Source organism: Parambassis ranga, chromosome 16 (assembly GCF_900634625.1).
Source record: "Parambassis ranga chromosome 16, fParRan2.1, whole genome shotgun sequence".
Classification (NCBI taxonomy): Eukaryota; Metazoa; Chordata; class Actinopteri; family Ambassidae; genus Parambassis; species Parambassis ranga.
The window spans coordinates 4,654,216-4,680,742 of NC_041036.1; the positions used below are offsets into that span (position 1 = coordinate 4,654,216).

Genomic DNA, 26,527 nt, shown 5'->3' on the forward strand with positions numbered 1-26,527 from the left:
AATGTCCACCTGTCTACTGTAGTTAGCCAGCCATCCTCTCCTTTTCTGTGTGTTCGGCACTATTATGAGACTGCATGTCAGGGGAATCAATAAAGAGGAAAACACAGGGAGAGGCCCATCGCAATAAATCAGTCTCCACTGCTCACAGAAACGAATCAGGCCCATTACAGCCGGCACACCCTTTCTCCTCCAGTCTCCTCTGTTCTTTGGACTTCCTTTATTCTCATCAAGCCCTCCCCGTACCAAAAGGTGTCATCCTTCAAATCTCTCCTGCTCTGTCCTCATATTCATTTACAATTGATGCATCTGTATGGGAGAATTTGAAACCACTAATTCCGGTATTTTCTACATGCACATTTATTAACTAGCAGCCAAGAGCAGCGGCAAACTCCTTCGAAGGTGGAGCTGTGGGCACCAACTGTCAGAGGTATCGTTAATTACCTAGCATGTTAGCTTCCAGCTAGCAATCAACTTTACAGTGCCGAGTTTCAGCTCTGGCCAGGCCGATATTAATCCTTTTTAGGTATGGGTTCTTATCCTAACTCCAAAGTTTCCTAGTGTCAGTGCAGGCGATACAGATGCTCTCGAGCAAAGATGGCAGTGTCATGGAATCTATTGTGAGTTGATGTATCCAGTGATTTTGGAAATACGGTTTGGAGGCTGGAACACACCATTGCTTTAATAGACTCACATGTTCAGATCTGTGTGTATTATATTAATGAAGTCTGCTTTAACAGAGCATAAACAAGGACACTCCCATTTAAAATAAATGTTTAGTAGCATTTTCTGATCCATTTATCAGACTCCCTGCACGCACCGAATCACAGCAGCTTTAATTATGTCATAAATTAATGAAACTGCCAATTATAACTAAATAAAGACAACATAGCTCCACATAATCAGCTGTCTGAGGATGTTCTGTACCTAGCATGAAAAGTTATACTTATTCGGGTCAATAGTTCTCTCTGCATTGTTTTTCTCTTCTCTCTCCTACACAGGCTGACCCGCGGAGGAGGAGGAGGAGGAGGAGGTTCAGACAGAACCAACAAAAACCCTGACCCCTTCAAAACAACCTGCTTTTCCCCCTGTTTTAGTTGCATGGCTACCTGAAAACCTGGAAACTCCCACATCAATAATGTAGTGCCCGTGCTGAGCTGCTTCCCTTAGAACAGTTACATAACAGAGCAGAGCAGCTGAATTCCTCTGCTCTCCACTACATTAAACATCTCTAGCATGCGGCAGGTGTTTTGGTCTGGTGTTACTGTACTTTCCTCCGTTCTGTCTTTTTTTTATCCCTCTTGTTTCTCCGCAGGCAGGCTGCTCCTCCTTCCCCCTCGTTTTTTCTGTTTGGTGATTTAACATTTCTGAGGTAAGGGCCTGCGTAATTACAGGTTTGACAACAAAATCAATTTGCAATTACGACAACTGTCAGGCAGGTGGAGCAGTCAGGAAGCTAACAGCGTAAACAACTGCATTTGATGTTGATTCTATGCAAAGTGGCATTTAATTAGGCTACTCTGACTGTTTGCCTGCTGATATGTGCAAAAGGTGCTTGTGTCTCCAAGGAGGAAGGACACCGGGCTGTGTGATGTACATTTCTGTCTAGGTAGACAGGTCAGGTTATTATTGTAGTGTTTAAACACACTGTGGTTACTGATAGTTATTGATTGGACTCAGCTCCAAATCAACATGCAGTGGAAACCTCTAGAGCAAATAATCCCTGAGGAGGCCTTCCTCTTTTTTTGTAATGTTTACCTCAGACATGATCTGTTTCTCCTCCCGTATGAGGACATGAGTATGACACAACAGTATGCAAGGCTGACAGAAAAGGTGGAGTACAGTATGCTTCTGAAACATGTATAATCACTGTCTGCTCCTTAATTATCTTGCAGCAGTGGCACAAAACTTCTCAACAAATGCAGTGGTTATTAACTCAGCTCACCTTGTTTCACTAGCCCCCCCACCCACCTCACCCCAGCCTTCTCCCTGTTTCCCTCTGTCAGTTATATAACACTGTCCATTAGAACAGACTGACCATGTGAAACAGCTGTGGTAAGCCCAGGCGAAGTGTCCCAAAAGAGAGCGCAGCAGCAAAGAGAGAAACACTTAAGAGCAGCAGTGCCGCATTCATTTAAACCCACACACACAGCCACACACACACACACACACACAAACACGCATCCACACTGAAACATATCTGGCTGGATCATGACTGAAGCAGCCTCCTCCTCCTCAAAGACACGAGAGCTGTTAGAGTAGAGTCATTAATACCACAGAATGCAGCAGTGCCCTGCACAAACATCAGGCTCATCATTTTCATTTGATTTAGGTCATAACATAACAGAAACAAAATCAAAAAATCAAAAATAAGGATATTTTTACAGATTTTTTAACTTTTTTTGATTATTATTTTAAATAGTTTTTTGTTAACTGAAAATAATGAGCCATACACATTGAAATGTACGTATAAACATGACACATACAGCACATATATAGACTGTAGACTGGGGAATCTGGTTAGACACCTACATAAAGAATTAATATCAACACAAGACAGCAACAATAATTCATTTACAATTAAATAAAATCAGGCTATTTAACAATATTATGTCAGTAACACTAGGATGACTGCAAAAAAAAAACATTTCAGATGTTAATACAGAGTAATGTTCAATCAACCAATCAATCTACACACACAGAGAGAGTAGCAGAAAGAGGATAGACAGAGTGATGGTTGGCTGAAGGGGCGGGATGGCTCATACCTTTTTCACTGACTGACTCACTCTCTATCTCCACGTCCTCACAGCTAGTGTACTCCGGCGTAGTGGCCAGCTCCTCCTCTGAGCTGCTCAGCGACACCTGCCTCATCTTCCCTCCCTTTTTGGTTTTGTGGGGCTTGGGTGGAGGTGGGCGCACAGACTCCGATTGGTCTGAGCTAAGAGAGTCGTTCCTCAACATGCTCTCCATCTTCTCCCTCTTGGTCTTTCGGACAGCTGAACTGGGGTCCAGGTGGTGCTGCTGTCTCCTCATTGGATCCCCAAGGTCTCCTCTTCGCAGGTCTCCTGACCGGTCACCCAGCACAGGGCTGCGGTGTGGCGTTGGAGGGCTGTGGTTGGAGGTTCTATGACCCCCAAGGCCAGGACCCATTGGCCCTGGCGAGGAGCGGTCAACAGAGTAAGAGCGTTGTCCCACCATAGGCGGCCGGCGCTCGGTGAGATGCTGACGAGACAGTCGAATGGGGCCCGGGTCATCCTGTTCTGTGTAAGCCAAGGAGACGTCACTGTGACGACGCTCGTGCCTTAGCCGCCCAACCTCAGCATGCATCCTCATCTGCTCCTCGTAGGGCTGCGGTTTGACAGGATAGCGTGCCAGGTTTGGATCGCTGCGATAGCGTGCCTGGAACTCCTCCTGGCGTTGCCGCTGGAGGTCATACTCAGTAGGTGGTCCATCTAGCTCCTGGTCAAGTGGGTATTCCTGGGAGTGCCAACGTCCGGGACCCCGCCGGTAGCCCATCCGCGCTGCATCCACATCTGGGTACATGTGTGGGCCCCGCGGAGCCCGCCGAGGGTCCCCATCCCCATAGTCGGACGGTGATCTGGGCATGCCGCCGTCCGTCGGGGCATACTGTGTGTGGTCACCCCCCTCCCTTTGGTCGTATTTTTGGTTTGGATCCCTGGATGCAGATGGGCTTCGTTTCCTGTAGATCACAGAAAGGAAGAGTTTATTTGTTAGCTCACTTTGAGCTGGATGTTCTGATTTCTTATATGTTCACATATAAACAAAGAACTAATCAGTGTGTGTGTGTGTGTGTGCACACGTTATATATGAAATCGCACACAGTGAAAATCAACCACTGCACATATCTCTGCACTTTTCTGCTGAGCTTGAATCTGTAGCCTATAGCTTCACTTTTCTTTCCCCCTGCACTACACAGGCCCCAGATCCTGTCAAAACCTGATGAAAGCCTGCACTCTCTCTCTCTCTCTCTCTCTCTCTGTCTCACACACACACACAGAGAGTGAGAGAGAGCCTGAGAGAAAGTGACTGAGTGAGAGAGAGATGTAGGACGACTAAGCTGCAGGATGCAGCACCACATTCTCCTCTACAAGTACAAGAAATGCTCGTTAACATGGCATGCTAGTGCTCTCCCTTTATTTATTTTTTTACATGCAACCAGGTTTTACACCTTCACAAAAAATACATTTGCTTGGAAATAGTTCCTGAGCCGACCCTTACACACTGTGTGGTATGTGATATAGTCATAGCCCTTTTTTTAAAGCAGACCTTATCTGCCTTATATTCCTAACCTATATTCTTGTAACAACTTTCCTTCCATGTGTGGTTTGAGAGCCTTTTGTTGGTATAAGTGCTTCAATAAATTGTAAACAACAGGATGACATGAGATTAACAAGCCAAAGCACCCAGATATGACCTGATTGTATTTCCAAATGAATCGAGTGTGTGTGGCTGTGTGCAAGGGGGACAGAGATGAGTCTGAGTCTACAACGCTGTGTCCTGCAAAAATATAAAACAGATTAAAATCTGGAAATGGAGAGAAAGGTTGGAAGTTTATTCTAAAACTGCTTAAATGATTATTTTTACAGTCAGCGGCCTCTTATTTCTTAAAATTAACTGTCAATCATTTCATCAGTGTCTTGTCATCAGGAAACCAGCCAGGAAGTGGATGAAAAGCTCGGAGGAGGCTAACTGTGCGTTAATGCATTTATTCTTTTGTGCAGAATCAATTATTCATAAGCCACTTTTCTCCTACATTTCTCCCACTTTTCCTGCAAAGTAATAATGACATTTTGGTGAGGAAAAAGCTCTGTGAAGCATCCCCTTAATTTTGTACGTGACAACTTTCCATAAATTTCAAAGGCCTTCATAAATCACTGCTGCCAGCCTTGCTCACTGGCCAAGGTAAGGGCTCCTTACGTGCGATTGGCTGATTCAGTGAGGAGGAGGACGGCGGAAGGTTTGGCCCTTGCCGACCGGATCGCAGACCGCTCGGGTTATTCTGAGCATAATGGATGTGTGGTACAATAGATATAAGTGCTGTGACGCAGCACGTGTGGGTAAAGATGCTTTTTGTGTTCTCTGTGTTGAATATGAACACTGAATAATCTCGCTAAAGTGAAGTGCCAGCTCTGGGGAGAGAAAGAATGATAAATGAGTGCTGTGTACAGTTCATGAACTGCTCTACAGTAAAAATATGGGCTGTTAGGAAGGGGCAGAACATAGTGCAGCACAAAATGCGCTTTCCGGCAACAAGACTACCTAAAGCCTCCTAAAAATCATAGGTTAATGGTGCCTTAACCCCACATTAAGCCACAAATACTTTGCTGTTGATGTATCTTTAATACTGTCACCACTGCAAAAATAATCAGATATCAATACATTTATGGTCAATATAATAATTGACCTTGTATAACAAATGTATAATATGTCACAGGCAGTGCTATCTACATCACAGTCAAAGAAAATGCGACTATCTACCAGCAAATCCATAAAAGAAGCGACAGTCTCTGCCACAAACTGGTCGGCTGATGAGTGATTTCTTGCAAATGGAGTACAAAACACAGCAGCACTCAGTGGAAACAACAAAACCCTAATGGATGTGCACTTTAATGATCACACCCTCATTTATAAGCAAGGCCTAGAGAACGAGAAAAGGGGCCTTTTTGAGTGTTAGTGATGCAGCCGACTCACATAAGCAACTTCTCATTTGTTTCATATCAAAACAAATGCCTCATCACCTTAGCCTCCAAACACGCATATGATCCAGACAGAGCGGGAGAAAAACACATCAGGCTGGTTGTATTATTCATTAGATGCTCCTGGACACTAACTGAGCAGCTCTTCATTCACAAATTCAAAGTGAAGGAGCAGCAGAAATTATATGCAGGAGTAGGAGGCAGGCGCTGTGGCTTCAAGTTAGAAGGTGGGGGAGGAATATCTCTTTGTAGTGACTTGATCATCGTGGTGGTGTGTGTGTGTGCTCATTTGTGGTTCTGTGTGAGTGTGTGTGTGTTTTTTTATGTGAGCTGCACTAGCTGCTTAAGAAATGCTTCGCTCTGGCTTTCAGGATGTCCTGAGGGCTTCAGGCTAATGTTCTCTCTGGGATGCTGTCTTGAAATGCTACACCCAGACACACACATGCACATAGTAGATGCACTACATGCAACTACAACAGACATTAACAAACTGCTATTTGACAAGCGCTAACACATCTTGACACGAGTATCACGTCCCCTGCTTCCGTTTAGCTTTCTATGTCTTTCCTGTCCAAACAGAGAAATGTCTTTGGCCAGCTAGCGAACCCTGCCCCCACTCCATCAAGATCTGCATCGTGATGCTAATGCTGTCTGTGCTAAACCAGCCTTCAATATATATATATATACAACACAGTGGTGGCGCAGCATTAAATTTTGTACTGTGCAATATCCCCAGATTCCTCCAGCTGCCACTGCTACTGTAATAGCCTCTCTGCATTTACCTTAGAGCTCTCCACAGCTCTGCCATGACACACTCTGCTGATCTTAGATTTGCATTCTGTCCTCAGTGGCGTAGACGGAGATAAAGGAAGGAGAAACAAAATGAGTAAAGGGACAGGCCACAATGAATGTAAAGACAAAAATGAAGAGTAGTTCCCAGCTAACTGCATCCTGTAGCTAAACATGCAGCTGGTGTGCATGGTGCATTCAGCCCCATGTTTGTCAGGCTCAAGCGTAAAGAGGCAGGATGGGACACCATGGGACTGTGATGCACAGACGCCCGGCTGCTGCAATGATTGAGTCACGAACCACATAGCAACATACTGCCTCCATCACACTCCCTTTTATATTGCAAGACTGTGTGTGTGTGTGATGTTGTCGCCGCAGACACAGAGCCGCAGCACAGGCGGCGTGGTGTGCACGGGATCGACGAGCATTGAATCAACCCAACAGGCCAACAATAGAGAGGCATGTTCTCTGTCTGGTGCATTATGGGAATACAGGCTACAGCTTCAATGCATTCATGCTGTGGGAATAACAGCAGCAGCCCTTGTTAAAGCTGTTGTCCTGTTCTGAGCTAACTATAGAAATCCTCTGCTGTAACAGCATCCTTCAGGTACAGACAAGGACGGAGGTGACAATAAGATCGAACTCAGGGGCAGTAAAGTGTTTTAAATATGTGACTGACAGCTTAGGTTTTAACATCATGAGGACACTGATGGGACGTCACGTTTTATCTTTTCCTTAACATAGTGTTCATTTGAACACACCTGCACTGCTCTGGAGGTAATTCCAGTTATAATCATGTTTTTCAAGTACACTGTCCTTATCAAAAGCAGCATAATGTATCAAATCCATGGCTCGCAAAAATCATGGGATTACACTATGGCCCTGAAAGATTAAAAAGTGCGACTCAAAAAGATTAGAAGTGACCTGACATGCTCGGCATGATAAAACCTTTATATGATGTTATTTTCCACACACACGAAAAACAATTCCCCGATCCACTGTGGTGTAATGAGAAGTGGGTCTGTCTGTGGTGAGACTGTTCCCATTCTGACCCACTGACGGGATCTGCTCCAAAACATCCACAGCAGGAGCGTAGCTCCCAGGCTGCAGTGGACTGAACTGTCTAAGAGTGTCACTCTACCAGTCTCTGTGTGAATACACAGAGTTTTATCCTTATTTATACATTATAGAGTCCGAACTCAAAAGCTAGAGCGTGCACGCACACACACACACACACAGACGATGATCTATTATTCTATTCCAGTGATGCACAATAATGCATAAATCAATCATTTGCTCAATACTGAGGTCATTAATATTTATCACATTGTCCATCCATCCATCAAGCGTAAAAAAAACAACAATGTTGATCGGTTAAAGCAGTGAACCACATAAGAAATGACTAAAATACACTCAAACTACTGCAGATATAAGGCAAAGCGTCATGACCATATTTGCTCCATCTCCTTTCATAACTAATGCAATGACAAGACATGTAAGATGAACTGATAAGAGCAAAGCCATTTTTTGGATGATTTCTGTTTGTGTATCAGACAACGCAGTTTGTGTTTATATTCCATTTAAAACCAAAGAAATGCCACAAGCACAAAGATCAATAATTCAGAGTCAATGAGGAAGCTTTCAGTGAGTGATGAACCCTTCACAGATGTTGCTGGCTTCAGCTGCATGTGTAGGCACCTTGATGCATGTACACACACACTCAGCACTACACAGACATTAGCTTGCAAGTCGACCTCCTTGTGATGCTGTAAAAACCAAAATGCCAAGATCAAGTATGCTCCAGAAAAGATAGCACAAAAAATAATCAACATCCCTGCATGGTGTTAATTCTGCTATTTAAAATGTGTTCTGTACAAACATACAAAAGTTTCCCATGAAATGCACAATTTAAAACACAACATTTTTTGTACATTCTTCATCCAAACTGCTTATAACAGTAAATCCTGAGATATAACCAGCCTTACTGAAAGTGACTGTCAAATCCTGGGACGTGGCTCAGTTCAAATCTCTGCCTGGCTGCTCCACGCAAACACATTCTGTGCACAATCCGTTCACAAAAGCTGCCCAGTCCGTTCCAAACTACCTAGTACCAGTGCTGGCTCGCAGCCTGTGACCAAGCGCTTGTTGTTTTTCCAATCCTCTCTCCTCCAGCACTAAAAAAAAAAATCCTGTTTTATTTCTAGAGGGCTATGGATGATCTGCACACAGCGGCGGATTCGGTCTTGCAGCAGCACTCCTTTCCGGACTGAGCGTGTGACACCAGCTCGGTCTGCCCTGCTTCTGCTGCAGCTGAAGAAACATGTTAAATAGGAAAGCCAAAAGCAATCAAGGTGAAAATGCAAAGCTGCCCCCGTGGGGATGGTGCCAAGTCTACTTCGCATATAATGGAGTAAAGTCAAATGAGAACAAATGAGTGGCGTCGTGCTGCAGAGCTCTCCTCTTAGACGGAACCGGGCCCACTAATGACAACAATACAACCTGGAACAGTCTCTATTGAAAAGAAATAACCAGGAAGAAAGCAAGAGCAGAGCAAAAACAAGCTGAATGTGCGCATCTCAACAGAGAGCAATCAGAGAAGAAGAGGAAAAACGCTTCTAATGGTCTATTCAGAGATGCAGTGTCACTCTCCCTTCCAACACTGACTCAGCTGCCTCTCAGAGTAAGAAGAAATGCATCCAGTCCCGTTACCTCGTACAATAACGCAGCAGAAACTCCTCATATGTAAAAGAGACTGTAGCGTCAGTATGACCTGCTTTGCTTCTGAAGGTCTGCTGCATCCAAAGCACCCTGCCACACTGCTGGATGTGGATAGATGACACCGTTTATGGCCCTGCTGCAAAGGCTTCTGGGGACCTGCCAGAGAGCCGACTTTAGGGTTTAACACCATCATCATGTGATCTCTACAACTGGCTGGAGGTCGAGCAGCGACCCTGTCCAACCCACCGGCCGCTCAGTCCTCCGCCCAGGAAAGGATTACAATCCCTGGTTGATTACTAGCTGACATCTATCACCAATCACAGGCAGATGAGGAGGTCTCTCATAATCTCATTCAGCCTGAGGTCTTATGATCCTTAAACTGAACAAATTACAAAGTTCGTGTTTTTTTTTATGCACAGGGTGGCATCAAATCAAATGCAGAGGGGAGAGAGAGAGAGAGAGACAGAGAGAGTCAAATGCAGAGGGGGACAGGGTGAGAGATTTCTCAGATAAATCTCCTGTGTGTGGGTGGGTGTATTACAGCTATCTGGGTGTTGTAAAAGTCACTCTTCTGTCACAACACTTTTCACATCTGTCACCATGTTTTCTCCCTCCTGAGGTGGGCTCTGAGTTGGACTGGAGATACGCTATGGCGTGCTGTTTGTAATGGCGGCATTGACAGCTGACTGACGGGAGCATGGAATTGGGGTGTGCAGGTGGGAGATGGGTTGTTGACACAGCGTTTTTCCCCGGACTGGCTGAAGACAGGTAGGGGCGTTAAAGGACTAGAGGGGGGGGGGGGGGTCTTATATGCACAGAGTCAGGGAGGAGGGCAGGCTACGGGGAGTGTGCCTCTGACTCTTGCTGAGACATGTAGGTGACTTCACACCTTATGGTGAGTGAATGGCACAAAAGGAGTTTGAATGATCACCTAAGTGGTTACTCCAACAACAGGACATTTCCCTCTCACTCACTGTACAACACATGCAGAGGAGCCGCTGCATCTTTAGTTTAAAAAAAAGTTGAACAATTCTCCCTCTGTGTTAGAATAAAGCCTCCCTTGGCGCTGTTAAGCAGCGCTCCCACTCAAGTCCTGAAGTACATCCAGTCCTGAAGATTTTGTTCTGTATTTTCACCCCTGCACATCAGATCTACTTAAAAGCTCACACTCGATTTTACCACTGTTCAGGTACATGTGCTTCCAGAAGCTTGTCGGTGATGTAAATGGATCAGGGGAAGTGAAGCTGGGCCTGTTACCTTAAGGAGAGAAGATGCTCGAGGAGTGGATTATGAACTGATACACACATGGCAGCAAAGATATTCAACAGCTGCTCCGATACATCTGTACACTGTTACAAGTAAAAAAAAAAAAAAAAAGCCACACAGAATCTCTTCTGTCACCTCAGTTAAAGTCTGGAGAATCAGGTCCAAGATCCTGTCCAAAACCTGAACTTAATACAAGAGATTAGGCAGGTTACAGAGCAGTTATATCTGGTGCAGCTGAGGGGGATGTTTGCCTTCACACATGTGGTTAAAGTCTGGACAGTGTCTGCAGTGCTCTGCGTGTGAGGAAGGAGTTCATCCTTCATCCTTAACCCTACTGAGAAACTTCAGGCTCATACGACAAAGAATCCTGCCAGTGCAAAATTCATTTTCATAATTAAAGTCTTGACCTTGATTTTCTGTTTTTAACCCTTTACACATACATTAACACAGTTCCTTTGAGTGCAGCAGATGGCAGCCCGCCTCTCGCTTTGTCTCGCTGCTCTGTGGAAAGTTTCGTGTGCAGCAAGTGGACGGAGAAGCTGAGCGTCCCCCCACATCTATCAGCTGAGCTGACAGTGTGTGCAGATCTCGGAGTGTGTCACTAATTGGCTCCAGCAACACACAGACTCAGTCCTCCTGTCTGTTCACCAGCAATGCCTTGTGTGTCCATCCTCTGTTTATACTCTGTATGGTTAATATATCTTCCGCACTGCACTGCCTGTTAGGTCTCCTTTTTAAGAAGAGGCACTGCTCGCACTCTATGTAGGCCAAGCCCCAGCAGAATATGCCATTAAGATTAGCTACAAGTCAGGACTGTTACACTGCTGCCTGCTTCCTCCCTCCCTACAGAGAAAAGGTTAGAGGAGTAGAGCATGTGTACATTTTTTATCATACTGCCAAGACCAGTAAGCACAAAAAAAATGTACATCACAGCTGGAATTTAATAAAGCAATCACCTATGTGGAGCAGAGAAACAGACAGACAGTTTGAAGCAGTGCAAGAGTCCTGTCTATAATTACGCATATTGAATCCAGCTTAGAGTTAAACAGAACTACAGTATAATACAGAGAAGTGTTGAAGGGTGGGGTGGGTGGAGGCGTCCTCTGGAGGGCCTGTAAGTAATCATCATCACAGCACTGCTTGGTAATTAACATTTTTTTTACCAAGTATTTGAACCTGCGAGATGATACATATGATTGGCGTTCATCTGTGACCAGACTGTACTGTTACATCACCACATGAAAGACATCATCATCTCATTCACTCCTTCTAAGGAAACCACAGCACAGCCTGCCTGACAACATCTGGACAACAAAAACTGCCTTCTGACTCTGACTCTGAAGTAATGGGAGCTACGATGCTTCGAGTTTATTAAGACATTTCAACAGAAGACTTCTATAATATTATATAAGACCTGAAATATGAATAATAACAGGTAGTAAAGTAATGGTGGAAACAGTTTCCACTTAGTTTAGCTGATTTAGTAGATGTTTGTCACCAGGTTTGTCTTGGTGCCAAATGCAACATATGTCACACATCTTTTTATAATTAACCCTGAAAATTAAGCTAGAGGAGGCCAAAGGGTGCATTTTACCCCAGAACCGTAAAACTAAACAAATGTTTTTGTTGCCTCCAGCGATCCAAGCAGTGTCTGAAAGTGAATAGAAAGCATTAACCCTTAACTGAGTGCTTGAAGGCTTCATGTCGGGTCCACGTAATGCAACACGGGTGCGTTGTTGCATCGCTAACTAAAGAAATATTGATCATATACAGTGCTTCATCACCGAATGTTTAACCAATGGAGGTCATAAAAACAAATGAAGCATCACCCTGCTGTACATAAGTCCAACATACAGGCCTTCCCTCCATGTCTGCTGTGCAGCTGTAGCATGATGAGGGCTCAGTGCTTGTCAGTCACTGTTTATTCTCACAAAGCTCTCTGTGGTCGGGACATATCCAGATTTGTCAGGGAATTTCGTAACCTGCCATATTCTATTGTAAGCAGACACACTCTCCTCATTGTGTTCTCCCTCTCTGACACACAAGCGATTGAACACACACATACAGAGCCACACACACACACACACCACATGCATCCCTTCTTGGTTCTGCTAAGTATGCATTTTTCATTCCAGTGAGCAAGCTGCATTTGAAATCAAAGGCAGTGACGCTGCGCGGCTGTCTGGCTACGCAGAAAGTGAGGAGGTAATGAAAAAAGCTGAGGGGTGAGTCAGAGGATGCTTTAGTAATCCATGCTGCCCAAAATAACATCTCTGGTACTGGATGGACCAATGACCCTCTTGGGAAACCGGCACTGGTCCAGGCTGGTCTGGACTCCTCACGTCTGTCCCTCCATTACCGCACCCACCCTCTCTCTCTCTCCCTCTCTCTCTCTCTCTCTCTCTCTCTCTTTTTCTTTTTTTTCCCCCCAACTCCTCTGAGTCTATTATAGTCCCTCGATAAGACTGCAGCAGCCCAGCACGACGTGGCAGACAGCCACGCAGCCCCCTGTACCAAATATTCAATAAAAGTAAGCAGTGTAGATGGGTGTGTGCACCGACGAGCTGCAGGAAGGGTGATCTGTTCAGTGTGAATAAGGGTCTGTTCACAGGTGAGCAATGTTTCTTTGGTTATTATAGAATCCGCTGATGACAAATGGGGTGATGGGGTCCAGGCTAAATAGTGCTTTGTGTTAGGTTCAAGGTTGGGCCAACGTTGTCCCATACAACCACCTTGCTGTGCTTGTGACAACAAATGTAAGCAGAAAATGAGCTCCTCAGCTAGTGTTACCAACACCTTTCTAATATTTCTGCAGGAAGCGCCTGGACTCACCTGACACTCTTAAATTCTGCCTGATCTATATTATGCTAACAGTGATAAGGAAGGAAGAAGAAGAAGAATTATAAACAATATGCTACCAACAAAAGTGACAGCTTTCTCCTGCAACAACCAATCAGAGAACAGCTTCTGCTCATTTCACATACACATTTAACCAGCATCCCCTTTTAAATGTTAACAGTGATCAAGTGGCTAACACAGAACAAGGAACCTTTCTCCTCTGTATAAGCTACACAGCAAAACACATCAGTGCCACTGAATCTGAATAAAAGCTACACTACTGTAACTAGTGCTGCTGAGTCACAAGAAGTCAATGCTGTAGACAAAACGTTCTACACACCATGCTTGGTTATTAAAATGTAACTTCCCCACACGGCTTGACTTAGCTGCAGTCAAAGTTAAAAGTACGAAGGATCGAAGCCTAAATTGTAGCTGCCAAGTTACACTAAATAACACACTGCCAATGTACAACAGGTCACTTCACAAAGGCCGATCCTTAATAAGAAGCAAAAAGTCTTCCAGGGAAAAGCAACATGAGTGCTCTCCAATTGCATCCATACGTGAAGCCACTGCAGCCACACAGCAAGTACTTCCAGTGCATCTCTGTGGCTGGGTATGGCATTATAAAACCAACACGCATGCAGCCTGCCAGACTGAATAGCTTGGCTGCCAGTGCCTCACCAAACAAAACATATGATTGTCTGATGTTGCCATTTAAAGGATAGGAAAAGGAGTGTCACATATATTTGTAACAGAAGAACAGGAGACAGAACTGCATCCAAATATTCTGATCAACAACCTTTCAGGTTTTGTCCCACAAGGCGCCTATCTAGGCAAACAAACTTGAGAAAATGCAGAAAAGCAAAATAACAGGAGACGTAAATGACTGGCTCCACTGGAGCAAGGACACCGGACAATCTCATTTTCTTATTCCTGATGTGGGACTGAGTTTTCAAAGCACACTGTAATATGCATACCTTGCTTAAAAAAAATACTATCCATTTCAGCACATTCTCCAAATTAATAAATCATCGTTGCTACTTTCCACTCATCTTCTCCATTGCAGTTTGGTTGCCTTTCCCCCTCAAGTCTCTCTTAAGTTGAACTCAAACACATCAACTGCTTGAAGGCTTGCCTGGAGGCAGGCAGGAAGCTGTGCATAATGGGAATGCCACCCGACCTGCTTTCTGAAATACTTCTTGTCAGAGAGATGTCACTGAGTGCACACACAAAAACACACCATCACACACTGCAAAGCCAACAAGTATTGGGAGGATATTGTTACTGAAAGTTACTGGTTACTTGTTTTTAGTGTATTAAGATGACCAAACGGATGCACAACTCATATGCAGCAGGTTTCAACACAGAAACTGCAACCTTTGTGACAAAGTTTTGCCTTTCCTCTTCGTCTGATGAAAAAGCTCAGCAGAAAGACCTTTTCTCCTGCACTCGATGGCATTGACAGGCCAGCGTCTCAATCAATGAATCTACGGTCAGACCTTTGCGGAGCAAGCTCCAGACCAAAGGGCTGCGTGGGTTAATTGTAATTGCACAGGACAGCGTCTGTAACACAGAGAGCTTACCTCGCCAGAGGGGCCGTGCTCTGAGAAAATGTTTAATCTATGATGCTTAAGTTCCAGCAACATGTGTAATGAGACGATGATGTGACGTATTTTCACATCTTTTTAACAAGATGTTAGACACATTTTATGGATTTACATGCATTTTAGGAAGCAGCTCATCTGTGTTTTAGAGGGTTAATCACTGGTTCATCAGATCTCCAGACAGCCTTTAAACCTATAGTTGTTAAAATGAGAGCCGAAGTGTGGTGAAGTGCGCAAGAGAAGAGGAATGCTGCACAATTCGGTAAGCAAGGGGAGGACTGTGAAAGGTACAGGATCAAGAGAGACATTTGAATAAATGGAAGGAAGCCCGGCTGCTGAAGAGAAAAAAAATCTTCAAAGTCAGCTTCTTTCCTCATCCTAGCCACCCCTGGAGATCAGATCAACTACTATCCTAAAACCTAATGAACTAGTAAACACTGGGAATTAAATGAATATTACATGGGGTTTCATTAATGCCAGCCAGCAGACTCCAAAAATAATGAAGGCGAGAAGCAGAAGTGGGAAGAGACAGTTACTGGAGTTCTTCTTCTCTGTGTTTACTCAGCATCTGCTTGCCAGAGAAAGAGGCTTTTGATCACTCCTCGGCTGGGTTCTCCTCTCTGCTGCGTGGCAGGAGAAGCCCAGGGAGGCCGCTGAGCACCGTCAGGGCTGGCTCATTTGCAACACAAATGAATGGGGCTAATTGTACACGTGCGGGGAGACGGGGAGCGGCGCACACAGTGAAATGTTTGCAAAATATGGAAATAATTAATCTCATTGAGCTTGTAAAATACCATCAGTGTTGCAAAAGAGGATTTGAGCACGGGCTGGGGATGAGGCAGACGATGGTGGCAGAGGACTGGATAGACGCAGATGTTTAGATTAAGCTTGTTCATTATTCCTTTATCACGCAACTTCTTCCAAGTATTTTTTGGTAATTGAATAAATTGGAGCATAAAAAAGATTAAGATTTGGGGTAGAGCAGCAGGATTACGTGTAAAACAGTCTATTTTTCCATTCATGAAACAATGCATGGGCATATGCTGGAACAGGTCGATCGTGGAGTGGAAATAGAAGCAGGAGACTCAGCTCAATCTCATTCCTAGACTGTAACACCTGGACCTAAACACTGTGAGCTTATAGTGTGATTAAAATTGATTCTCTTTGCTAATTCCATTATATTAGGCCCTTTTTGTATAGTTCGAAGTGCTTGTTCACTGAACAACAGGGATTTAGATGAGAAAGTCCGCCTCCTGAACCTCCAAAGGTGTGACCTTCTAAGCCACTTTAATCAATAAATCAAATTTAAAACAAGAATGATGATGCTGTGGAGGACCGTTAGGAGCTGATGGCCCGAGCCTTCAATGAGCAACTCCACTGACCATCAAGGCCAGAGGAGGATTACAGTCTATCCTACACTAAACCACGACAGCAAAGGGCACTCAAATTTTAACCCTTTCTCTAAAATGGTTACTGACATTGACAAATAGCATCTCACATTAAGGCATATGGTTAAAAGCAAAACACTTTCTTCTTTCTTCAGGCTATTTAAAAATAAGATGACATCAGACATCTGTTTGGGAGCGCAGGAAAATGGGGGAGGGGGGACGGGGAGACCTCCTAGGGACTGGGCTTCAAACGTATGAGCATACAAGTGCAGCCACATGGACTCTCTCACAAAGAAGCACGAGGACACACACAGAGAAGAAGCTGAGTCTCACATTTACACCACTCAGCAGCCTTCTCTTTAGTCCATCAGTTAGTGGAAAGAAGAGAAATTAGGGACCTGGGGCAGCGCTGGAAGTGGCCTTCAATAAAGCAACTGAAATGTAGTTTTACCGAGAGGACACTATGCCTACTGTAATTCTGCCATTAATGACATGTTAAGGTTAAGGGTCACACACACACAAATGCGTATGCACATGTGCCTATTCAGCCTTTGAGGGAATCAGTCTCGCTCTGTGAGCATGAAAAGAGCCCAGATGTCAGCGCTCTGCACACGCTGGCATTTCTGTTGAAAAGTACTCCATCTTTCCTTTGTTACTCTGAGTCCCTTTCTGTAGCTTCCTCATCCAGTTTCACTGCTGAGAGCGAGCGACCCGGCCAGATGAACCTATACGTAATGTATGTCCCTGTGGGTGACATCACGTGGTGTACTTCTTGCTGTGGGACCGTGACGTAGCAACCTGTAACCAAACCTCAACAACGGCAATTTTATCTCCGTCTCTAGGTAGCAGCAGTAGAAGCAGTGGCAGCAGGCCTAGGGCAGGGGACATTAGCCTGATGTTTATCTGGCTACATAGCCCACCGCTAGCAACCAGTTCTCTCTCTGTTTTTTTTTTCTTCTTCTCTCAGCCTGATGCTAAGATTTGGTGAGAGGAGCCGAGCATATCGATTCAGCGTCTCCCACTGTCTCTCTCTATTATTCTCTCTCCACTTTCTTTCTCTCTCTACTTTTCTTTCTCTCTCTCTCTCTCTCTCTCTCTCCCTTTCTCTCTCTCTCTCTGGTGTGCAATCATAATAACCCCTGTCTTAGACGCCCAGGCAATAAACCGGGGCCTCCCTTCTTCCTGTGCACATCTCCCTTGGCGAGGACAAAACCAATAAAGGGCCGGCTTAATTACAGCTGCTGAGTGCCGCCAACACCCGGGTACAACACCATGGGGCTGAGGGTGGGCTGAGGGTGGGCTAAGTGTGGGCGAGGTGTGATGGCAGAACTTCTGACGATACAGTCTGCACCTCCCACACCTGAACCCTCAAGACACCACTTTATAGAATTCAAAGACATGAAAAAACAGGTGACGGTAGCCTGAAGCCTAGCAGGGAAAATGTGGGTAGAGAAAAAGAATATAATGCCCCCCCCTCCCTCTACAGCTACTGCTGTGGAGCCCTTCAGCTAGGCATTTAACTCGAAGTAGCTACAGCAGTGCAGCTCAGTCAGCTTAATGTAAAGCAGGGCATTGATAACAAATAAAGGAGGGCTATGTGAATGTTAGGTACACTACAGTGAGGCCAATGATACATCAAGGTGGATACACCCCCCCAAATCAACACAAGTGTCCAGGACAGAGAAGAGCCAAGGGAAGGAACGCAATGGATGTACGTCCTTGTCTCTTGCCGTTTCTAGGTCTGCAATCTGTCTCCTGCTCCTCCCCCCACATTTCTCCTTCCTCCTACATTTCCCTCCTTTTCTTTCCCCCAGTTCTGTCACATCAACATGAATCTGGGGCTCCGGTGGTTCAGAGTCCCGCAAGCTGCAGGCTACATCTGCTTTGTCTACAGCTCTGTCACCATGGTGACTGATGCCTGGGTGTTCCTGGTACTTTCTGTCCTCCCTTCACGGTTTGCATCCCCCTGCTTTGTGTCTCCACCTCTCACCTCATGTCATGTTATCAATACATCCTGACAAGATGTAGAAATTAGAGGAAGGGAAGTCTACGTAGCCTGCGCGACATGCAGTCCTCAACAAAGTTTGCTAACCTAAAACAGAGGATACCTCCTTCATATGCCCAAACATGTCCAGATGCTGTCCAGAGATGTCTAGTGATGCATGCAACATCCGCTGTAGGTGAAGTTCAAGTCATACTAAGAAGAAAGGACAACTAAAACATTACTATTGCCGTATGTTTGCCACCTTTCAGCTCATTCCATTGCCCTGTCTCTTAGTTACATGGCTGTTATGTATTACTGCTCTGCTAGCAAGTAATAAAAGAATACATGCTGCCCTTCAAGCACACCCTTCTTCAACTAACTCAATCTACTGCTCCAAAGTCTGACAAATCAGCTGCTAGAGCTGCAATACTGACAAGCAGCTTACATTTGGCTGCTGATTGAGTGTTCTCACACCTTGTTAGGGTCATGATACAGGATTGTGTTGAATCAGACCGATTCTGGCATCTAGATTTACATTATACTCTTTGTGCAGTCAATGTTTGTGACAGCTGATGAAAAAAGTTACTCAAGGGATCACAACATTTTTCAATTCAGTTCCGCAACAGTCACTTTGAAATAATGCAAATAATGAGCGCTGTTTTTTTAAGAACAATAGGTGTCAGGGGCCGTAAATCACTTGTGAACAATACAGCCGATGAAGAGTGACTTGCTCTCTCCTGTCTTTTCTGTCCCACTGTCTGTTATAAACACGCCTTCTGTTTTTGCTTCCTTTCAATCCTGCTTACACTGAGATTAACAGACAGGGAGATCATCATTTCTATTGATCAGACACTAGACCTTATCGCTATGGCAACCCCACACGCAAAAGAGATGAGCGTGGGTACGGGAGGAGGTAGGGGGGGAATCCAGGGGGTTTCCACTTCAGAGAAACCTTCCCTGTAGCACTGACAGAGGTGGAAATAAGTTACTTTTACCTCCCGTCTATGATTATATGCACTGCACAGCACATATAAGCTGTAAAATGCACAGCTGCAAATGCTGCTGTCACTGCAGGAGGACAATATATGAGACTGTGGGATGAAGCTGTGAGTATGAGGATGACTCACTATACGATCACACCCAAGATTGTACGGTCCATTTGGAATCATTAAACTGCAGCCATATGGGTTCTTTATTTAATATGGTGGATTTGAAACACGGCGGTGCTTTCCATACATTGAATCTATGCCGACATTCAAAGGCAGCGATTCACAACCCACTTAGAGCGAATCACACACTTTACAAAAGCCTCATCTGGGAAAACATGGCCACCGCAAACTTCTAATGCTTCGTACAGCCTGTCCGACAACAGACACACTTTGGTTCCAGGCATTTTTAGAGAAGCAAGCACAAAGAGCTGCAGCAGTGGATGGATGTGGGGGTGGGGGGTGGGGGTGTATTAGAGGAGGGGGGCAAGTATGGTTGCAGTTTAAATGTAGTGACCACTTAATTCAAAACCATTCAAGCCTTCTAAGAACAGAACCCCACACCCCATTAGGACCTCTGCTGACGCACAAATGCATAATACATGGAAGCTGGATCTAAAAGCATACAGACCATTAGAAGACCCAGCCTGTGTCTGTGTGAGAGAGAGAGAGAGACAGAGAGAGAGAGATGCACAAACAGCCCTGATCAAATGGATGGCTAAGCTGGCTAGCCACTGATAACGTTGCACTCTGCTGGTTTGCAGAGTTGTTGTTGATGTCTGAGAGTGAGACTAGCAGACAAAGTCTGAAGCTATAGCTGCACTGTTCTGCAACAGCAATGATAAAAACTCACTCACATGAAGACAAACATCATATTTAATCATAGAAATAGAGTTGATCTGACTTCTAACCATTCTTAGACTGTCTGAAGGATGTTGCTGGGACGAAAAAAAAATAGGTAGTGATAGAAAATAAGTTCAATTTAATCAGTCAGATGTGATGATTGCTGGATCACAGTTTCCAGGCACAGAGCCCCCTGTTCCGCCCTTCCAGTGGCTGAGTGTTCTGGCCATGTAATGTGAGGTGGCAGAGAGCCCAGCAATGCTGTAAATTATTTCTGACGGTAGGGTGGGGGACAAGAGGGAAAGACTTGCAGTCCCCAGAGACAGACAGTGGATGGTGTGGCGATACGGGGCCTGCGTACATAGAAAGAAAAGAAGAAGCCTCTGTGTGTGTGTGTGTGTGTGTGTGTTCTCTCGGCTGCTGAATTTGGGTCTGTTTGCATGTTTAAACCCCTTCTGCAGCCTGCACGGTGTGTCTAACAGCTACGCCTGAGCAGATGACCAGAGGCCTCTCTGTGGGAGGACAGAGCATTTAGCAGACTAATCATAATATGCTCCAGTGCATCTGAGAAGTGAGATCCAACTTCTCTCTCTCTTTCTCTCACTCACTCGACACAGGAGTAGCCCACTTCTTTTCTAAAAAAAAAAATTTCATAGCAATAGTAAAAGTTCAGCAGGCCTGTATGCTGCAGTGAGCCTGTAGCTGTAAATGATTATTATTGACAAATAATTATTACCCTATTAATCAATGCAGATACATCTGATTTCAAGCGTGGTAGCAACATGCTTGTTGATGCTTTTCTGCAGTTTAATCACAGTTTTATCAACCTGCTCATAACGCCCTGTGTTTGAGGGGAGATAGTGTGTGTGTGTGTGTGTGTGTGTGTGTGTGTGTGTGTGTTGGGGGAAGTGTTTCCACTCATTTCCAGCTCTGGACTCTTAAGAAGTACCTTTACCCATCGCCTCCCTCTCATGTTCTCCGCTCAGGCACGACAGCAGCAGCAGCAGCAGCAGCACACACACACACACATGCTGCTGCAGCAGCGGTGCGCTGGGGCGCACGCGCACACACACATTTACGGCTCCGCGCACAGCACAGCACACTTCCACCTCGATATGGCCACTGTCTACCTAAACGGTTCATTTTAAGTCTCCCTTTCCTTCTAAGCAGTCGAATGCGATACGTGCGCGGGTGGGCGTGCTCGCGCACTCGGCCAAACCGCGGCAGGATCGCTGATCGGCCCCATCATCATCATCATCATCATCATCATCCAGCCAGGAAATATCTGCAGCAGCAGCAGCAACAGTACTACACTGTAGGCTGTTATTACGCAGGCTGGCTGCCGATCGATAAACGCAACAACCCCCCCCCCCCCCCCCCCCAAAAAAAAAAAATCCTCGTTTGACATACCAACGGGGGGGGGGGGGGGGGGCTCTTCCTCATAAATCTGGCCATTTCTTTACAAAGGGATCACTCACCCGATGTTGCTCAGCGCCTGCTCAAACAGCTCCGTCTGCAAGATGTTCTGAGGTGCCGTGAAAGCCCCGTTGAAATGTGATAAAACCGAGCTACAGAACTGACGCAATGTCTCAAACTGCATTTTCCCCCTCCGTTTTCTTTTATCCTCAGTAAGTGATCACCCTTTTTCCCTTTCACAACCAATACATCCCAAAGCCTGCGCTCTCTCCGGACGCCCCCCTTCCACACATATACACCTTCCTCAGTATTTTTCTTATTATCTCCCGGGACGCATTAAACGCAGCAGAAGAGACGCCGATCAAGTTCCATATTTCTCCTGGCGCTCCTGGTAAAAAGTGTCCTTAAAAATGAGACGCATTCCGGGTGGGATCCTTCCGTCATAATGGTTCGGACTGAGGTAGTGCCGGTAACGAGCCTTTTCTTCCTCTCCTCGCAGAAGCAGAAATCTCTTCTCGGTGTGCAGGACGAGGTGAAGGAGCGCCCGGAGGAGCGGAGGAGCGAAGCATCCTACTCGGCAGCCAGCAGCAGCAGCAGCAGCGGCAGGAGCAGCATCTCTTACCGGCGCATCAGCTGCTGCCTCACATTCAACTCATATTTCCCATTGCCTATGAAGAGTACACACACGCACACACACAAGCAGCCACACAAACACACACTATGCTGATATGCAATCGTGCGCACTCTTTGCCATATCTCTCCATTCTCTCTCATGCACTCTTTAAGACGCGCACAGCCGCAGATAACCCTCAATACAATACAAGAGAGAAAGAGAGAGAGGGAGAGGGGCGATGCTGTCGTCAGGGCTTTTTTTTATATTCCATATCTGGCTTCAGAGCATCAGCTCTACATCAGTAATAAAGTGGGGTCTGTGAGGAAAGGGCAGGCATAAAAAGGGGGGTTTTCCAGAAGGGTTACTTATGTCAGCTGTGTGTGAAGACTCAGACTATATAATCCAGTCAGACTCGATTATTTCTTTAAAGCTGCAGGATTTCTAGTAGTTAAATCACTTCACAGCCACTTGATCACTGAGCTGTGTAGATAAATGCTACAGTATATGCAGGCATAAAGGAACCTTACTGAGGCAACAAAGAAGTGTCCGTCATGTGGGCACCACCCTCTGACGACCTTACATAAAAACCTGAACTTCCTCACTATCAGAGTGGGATAAGAGGTTATCTTAAATATCTTAAATGAGTAACATGCCATACTGGACTTTTCAGTTAAGTTTACTTTGGGTGTTTGCTTGGGGGAAAAAAATTGAATTGATTCTCTGGAGTTGCTGGCCTGCTGGGCCTCCCCAGATTACATCTGCCAGTAAAAGGTCAATATAATTAATAGCAACAAGGCCATATTAAAGAGTTAAGCTGGTGTCATGTAACAGTAATGAAATATATGCATAACATAAGGCTAGCTTTGGCACTGATGTGAGACATACTGGGTTACTGTAAGCAATGATGAACTGAACTGTGCAGGACTCCATGCTGAACTGGGCTGGGCCAGGCCAGGCCGGGCTGGGCCGGGCTGGGTTCTGGGTGTTAAAGGGCCAGTCTCTTCTGACATTTTCTGGCTCACTTCGCTGCCGCCTGGCTGAATGTGTTTTTTAAAAAAAAAATGCAGAATCTGAAGAAATTCCTTCAGTGAGTGCTGTTCAGTCCCAGTGTAATCATTGTTGTTTCATCTGCCTCACCCAACACTGCAGCTGTCGTACCATATCTGTGTATTCATTCAAATGACACCTCCGAGACCGAGACAAATTAGAAACCTTCCCAAGTTATTTCGCCTTATAAATAGACCGTCAGCTTTTCTCCTACTTTCTTCAGCAGAACAGATCCAGGAGTTAATTTAAACATTCTTTAAGATTAATGAAAGTGGGTTTCGGTGCTTATGCAGTGGGAGTTCTATTTATGGACTCTCTGCTATCCATCATCTGAATTTTCAGACACCCAGTTTTCCATTGTGTCACTATGAATGAGAGAACTTGTGAGTATTCCCTCCCTGGTACCATTTTCTCCTCTCATCCCACACCACCTCTAAAATACAGTGGTATGAGTCTAAAAGCGACTAGCTAATAATGCTAGCTAATGTTACATTTGCAGTTACAAATGATGCCATGAATCTGTAGTTCTGTAAGATATTGAAACATATTATTTTCCCTGACAGGCAGATAATAGTATATATATGAGATACAACAATAATTTAGAGTGCACAGTTCCTTCATTATGATGTGCAAGCAGTGACAGTAACTTCATAGGCATACAGAGCTGAAAGAAATACTGTGAGACCACATCTATCTGCGTGTTGGTTTTCTCCCCTATGCTAGACAAGCAGACAAGGTTAGCATTCGCCTGAGACAGAACACTCCATGACTCCACTCTGCTCCCCAGTTTCTCATATTCCCATCACTCAACTCCAGAGGACAGGCAGAGGAGCAGAGACACAGTCCTCAGTTATGGAGAACGAACACTTGCATTGAACAAACAGTGAGGCCTTTTACACCTGAGACATGAGAGGTGTTTCTGATGTGGAGGTGAATTCTAGTGTACAGATCATCACTCTGAGCTTCTCTTCCTGCCTTTAGAAAAAAAAAAAGAGGAAGGAGCCCCCGTGTGGACATCAAAGCAACTACCTTACTTGACACCAGTATATTAAAAACAAAACAGGCAAACGGATACAGGGTGCAGAAGCACAGCGTGTCCGTGTTGTCAGCATCTGAGAATGTTCTACTCAGAGGTGGCGTTCACTGCATGTGACGAATGGAACGCAATGTTCTGCAATGTAATTAGTCCTCATACATCCTACTAATACTCGCTTTTTTTAATACTGCAGTGCTCTAACTGGTCAGAAAGCCTCAAAAACATACAATATCAATGACCAGATTCAGTCTCCACCTCAGACTTGCAGCCGCCTGTGTTCATATGTACTGGTGTAGTGAAGAGTGAGTGAGTGGGTGGATGACCGTTGTAGAATTGCTGAGTTAGTACCAGATGTGTCCCCTTTATAGGCCCCATGGGCTCCATGTACAAGTAGTTTAAAATGGGCCCTTGAATAGCTTGTCAGAATACTGCAGACCAGCTTTTCTGTTAAACAGCACATAGCCCAGTGCTAATGCTAAAGGGCTCTCGCACCAAGCAGCGTCATTTTCTCACAAATCCGTGCAACTCATCCAAAGCAGATATTGATAATACTGACCTGTCTATGGGTGCGTCACCGGGTCCCGAGTATCTTAGCCCCGAACCGTTGTCAAGGGACGCCTGTCTGGGCAGGAGTCCACCGTGAGGTCTGCTTCTGTCTGACGCTGGTGTCAAGTCCCCTGAGGCTCCCTGGTAGGGGTAAAGGGACGGGTCCTGCAGTTTGGCCTTCTTGCCCTGTGGCCCACCCTCAAACACGCCCCGCACCTGATCAGGCCCCGAGCCGTGGAACCACGCCCCCGATTTGGTGAGGATTTCTTGTTGTTTTCGGCACAAGTTGCATACCCACATAACCTGTGGGAATGAGAAAAGGGGGAGTTAGGAGCTGGAAATGGACTGGGTGAGGTTGCCTTATACAGCCTATGATGAGCTGTAATGGAGTGATTTGTGTATTTAAAGCTGAATCATAACTGTGAGGCGTGTCGCTGTTGCTGGGTGAAAATCTTTTAAATATCAGAGTTTAGTTTTGAAAAATCTTTCACATTTTTCACCCCACAGCGACAATATTCATTAACATTAACACCAATTTATGTTGATGAGGTGAATGATGAAATATTTTACACATGCAGCAGCCGTTGATGTCATTAAGTCAGTTCATTATTATATAATTTGAGCCTGTGAGTCCATTCTCTGTGGGTGTTTTAGTAGTGGTCAACATGCACTATGCAGTACATTACAACTAAACTCCGAGGCTACTACTGTACTTGCTTATATCCTTGTTGTGAAGATGGTTTCACAATAAAAAATGCAACATTTTCTTTTTGTCCCATCTTACAGGGATTGGAGTGATAGAGGTTCTTGATGCAGCCAGCTCACAACATTAGCCTCATAAATCCAGGAGCAGACAGGTGCCCTGATCCCCACATACACACACTTCATAACAAACGTATGTAATGAAAAGATAAATTATTAAAAAAAAGTTTATTTACTCAAGCCTGTCTCTAGTAACCACACCTTACTTGTTAAAAGTACGCAACCTAAAGTGATATCTAAGTGTTCCTGAGTAGTCTAAGAGTCCACATAGTGATTGACAGGCCAGCCAGCCAGTGAGGCAGCCAAGAGCTACTGCAGCCCCCACCACCACCACACTCCCCGCCTTTACAGTCCGACTGCTGAGTCAGTGCATTACTGTTATTAGTATGAGAGGGCCCTGAATTGACCGATATGTTATTTCTAGATTAACTGAACTCACTTAAACTGTGTTGGCCTGAGGTTTAAAGACATCATAAAGATCTAAACCACAGCTGATTATATCCGTTGCAGACTGGTCTTGAAGCACAGGTTTCAATACTATGAAGAAAGAAACAGTTTACACTATCTCGGGGTAACTGTATCTGCAAACCAAAACTGTTTTTTTAGTATGCAAAACAATGATTAAACTACTAACCGACTAAACTAACACTTGGTTTTGCAAAAGTTGTGTCCAGATATTTCCTCTCTGGGATACAGCAGCAGTGGAGCAAGCAGGAAATCCATTCTTCTTTTGCCTTTAGTGCACGGACACAACAAAAATCTAATGAAAAATCAAACGTAGCTGCTCTTTTTCTTTCCTCAATCCTATCCAGCAGTTCAGGACGTCACTCACTGGTGCAAAAAAGCTTATCATTCACACAGCAGGCAGCATGTTCTAGCCTATGTGATATTGACACATGAGGCATTTATGACCAGCTATCAATGTTACAGATTGGCTATAACAGTGCTGACACACAATGGAGCAGGGAGGCTACAAA

At 45.0% G+C, this 26,527-nt stretch overlaps 1 protein-coding gene across 1 annotated transcript in view; it reads right to left on the minus strand.

Moving 5' to 3' along the window:
* The window catches only part of rims2a (regulating synaptic membrane exocytosis 2a), a 115,229-nt gene that overhangs the window by 61,558 nt on the left and 27,144 nt on the right, over positions 1-26,527 (minus strand). Inside the window, exons 5-6 of the mRNA XM_028424593.1 lie at positions 24,799-25,091; positions 2,763-3,697 (exon numbers count right to left, since the gene is read on the minus strand). Coding sequence (XP_028280394.1) covers positions 2,763-3,697; positions 24,799-25,091 — 1,228 coding nt within the window. The remainder of the gene's footprint in view (positions 1-2,762; positions 3,698-24,798; positions 25,092-26,527) is intronic.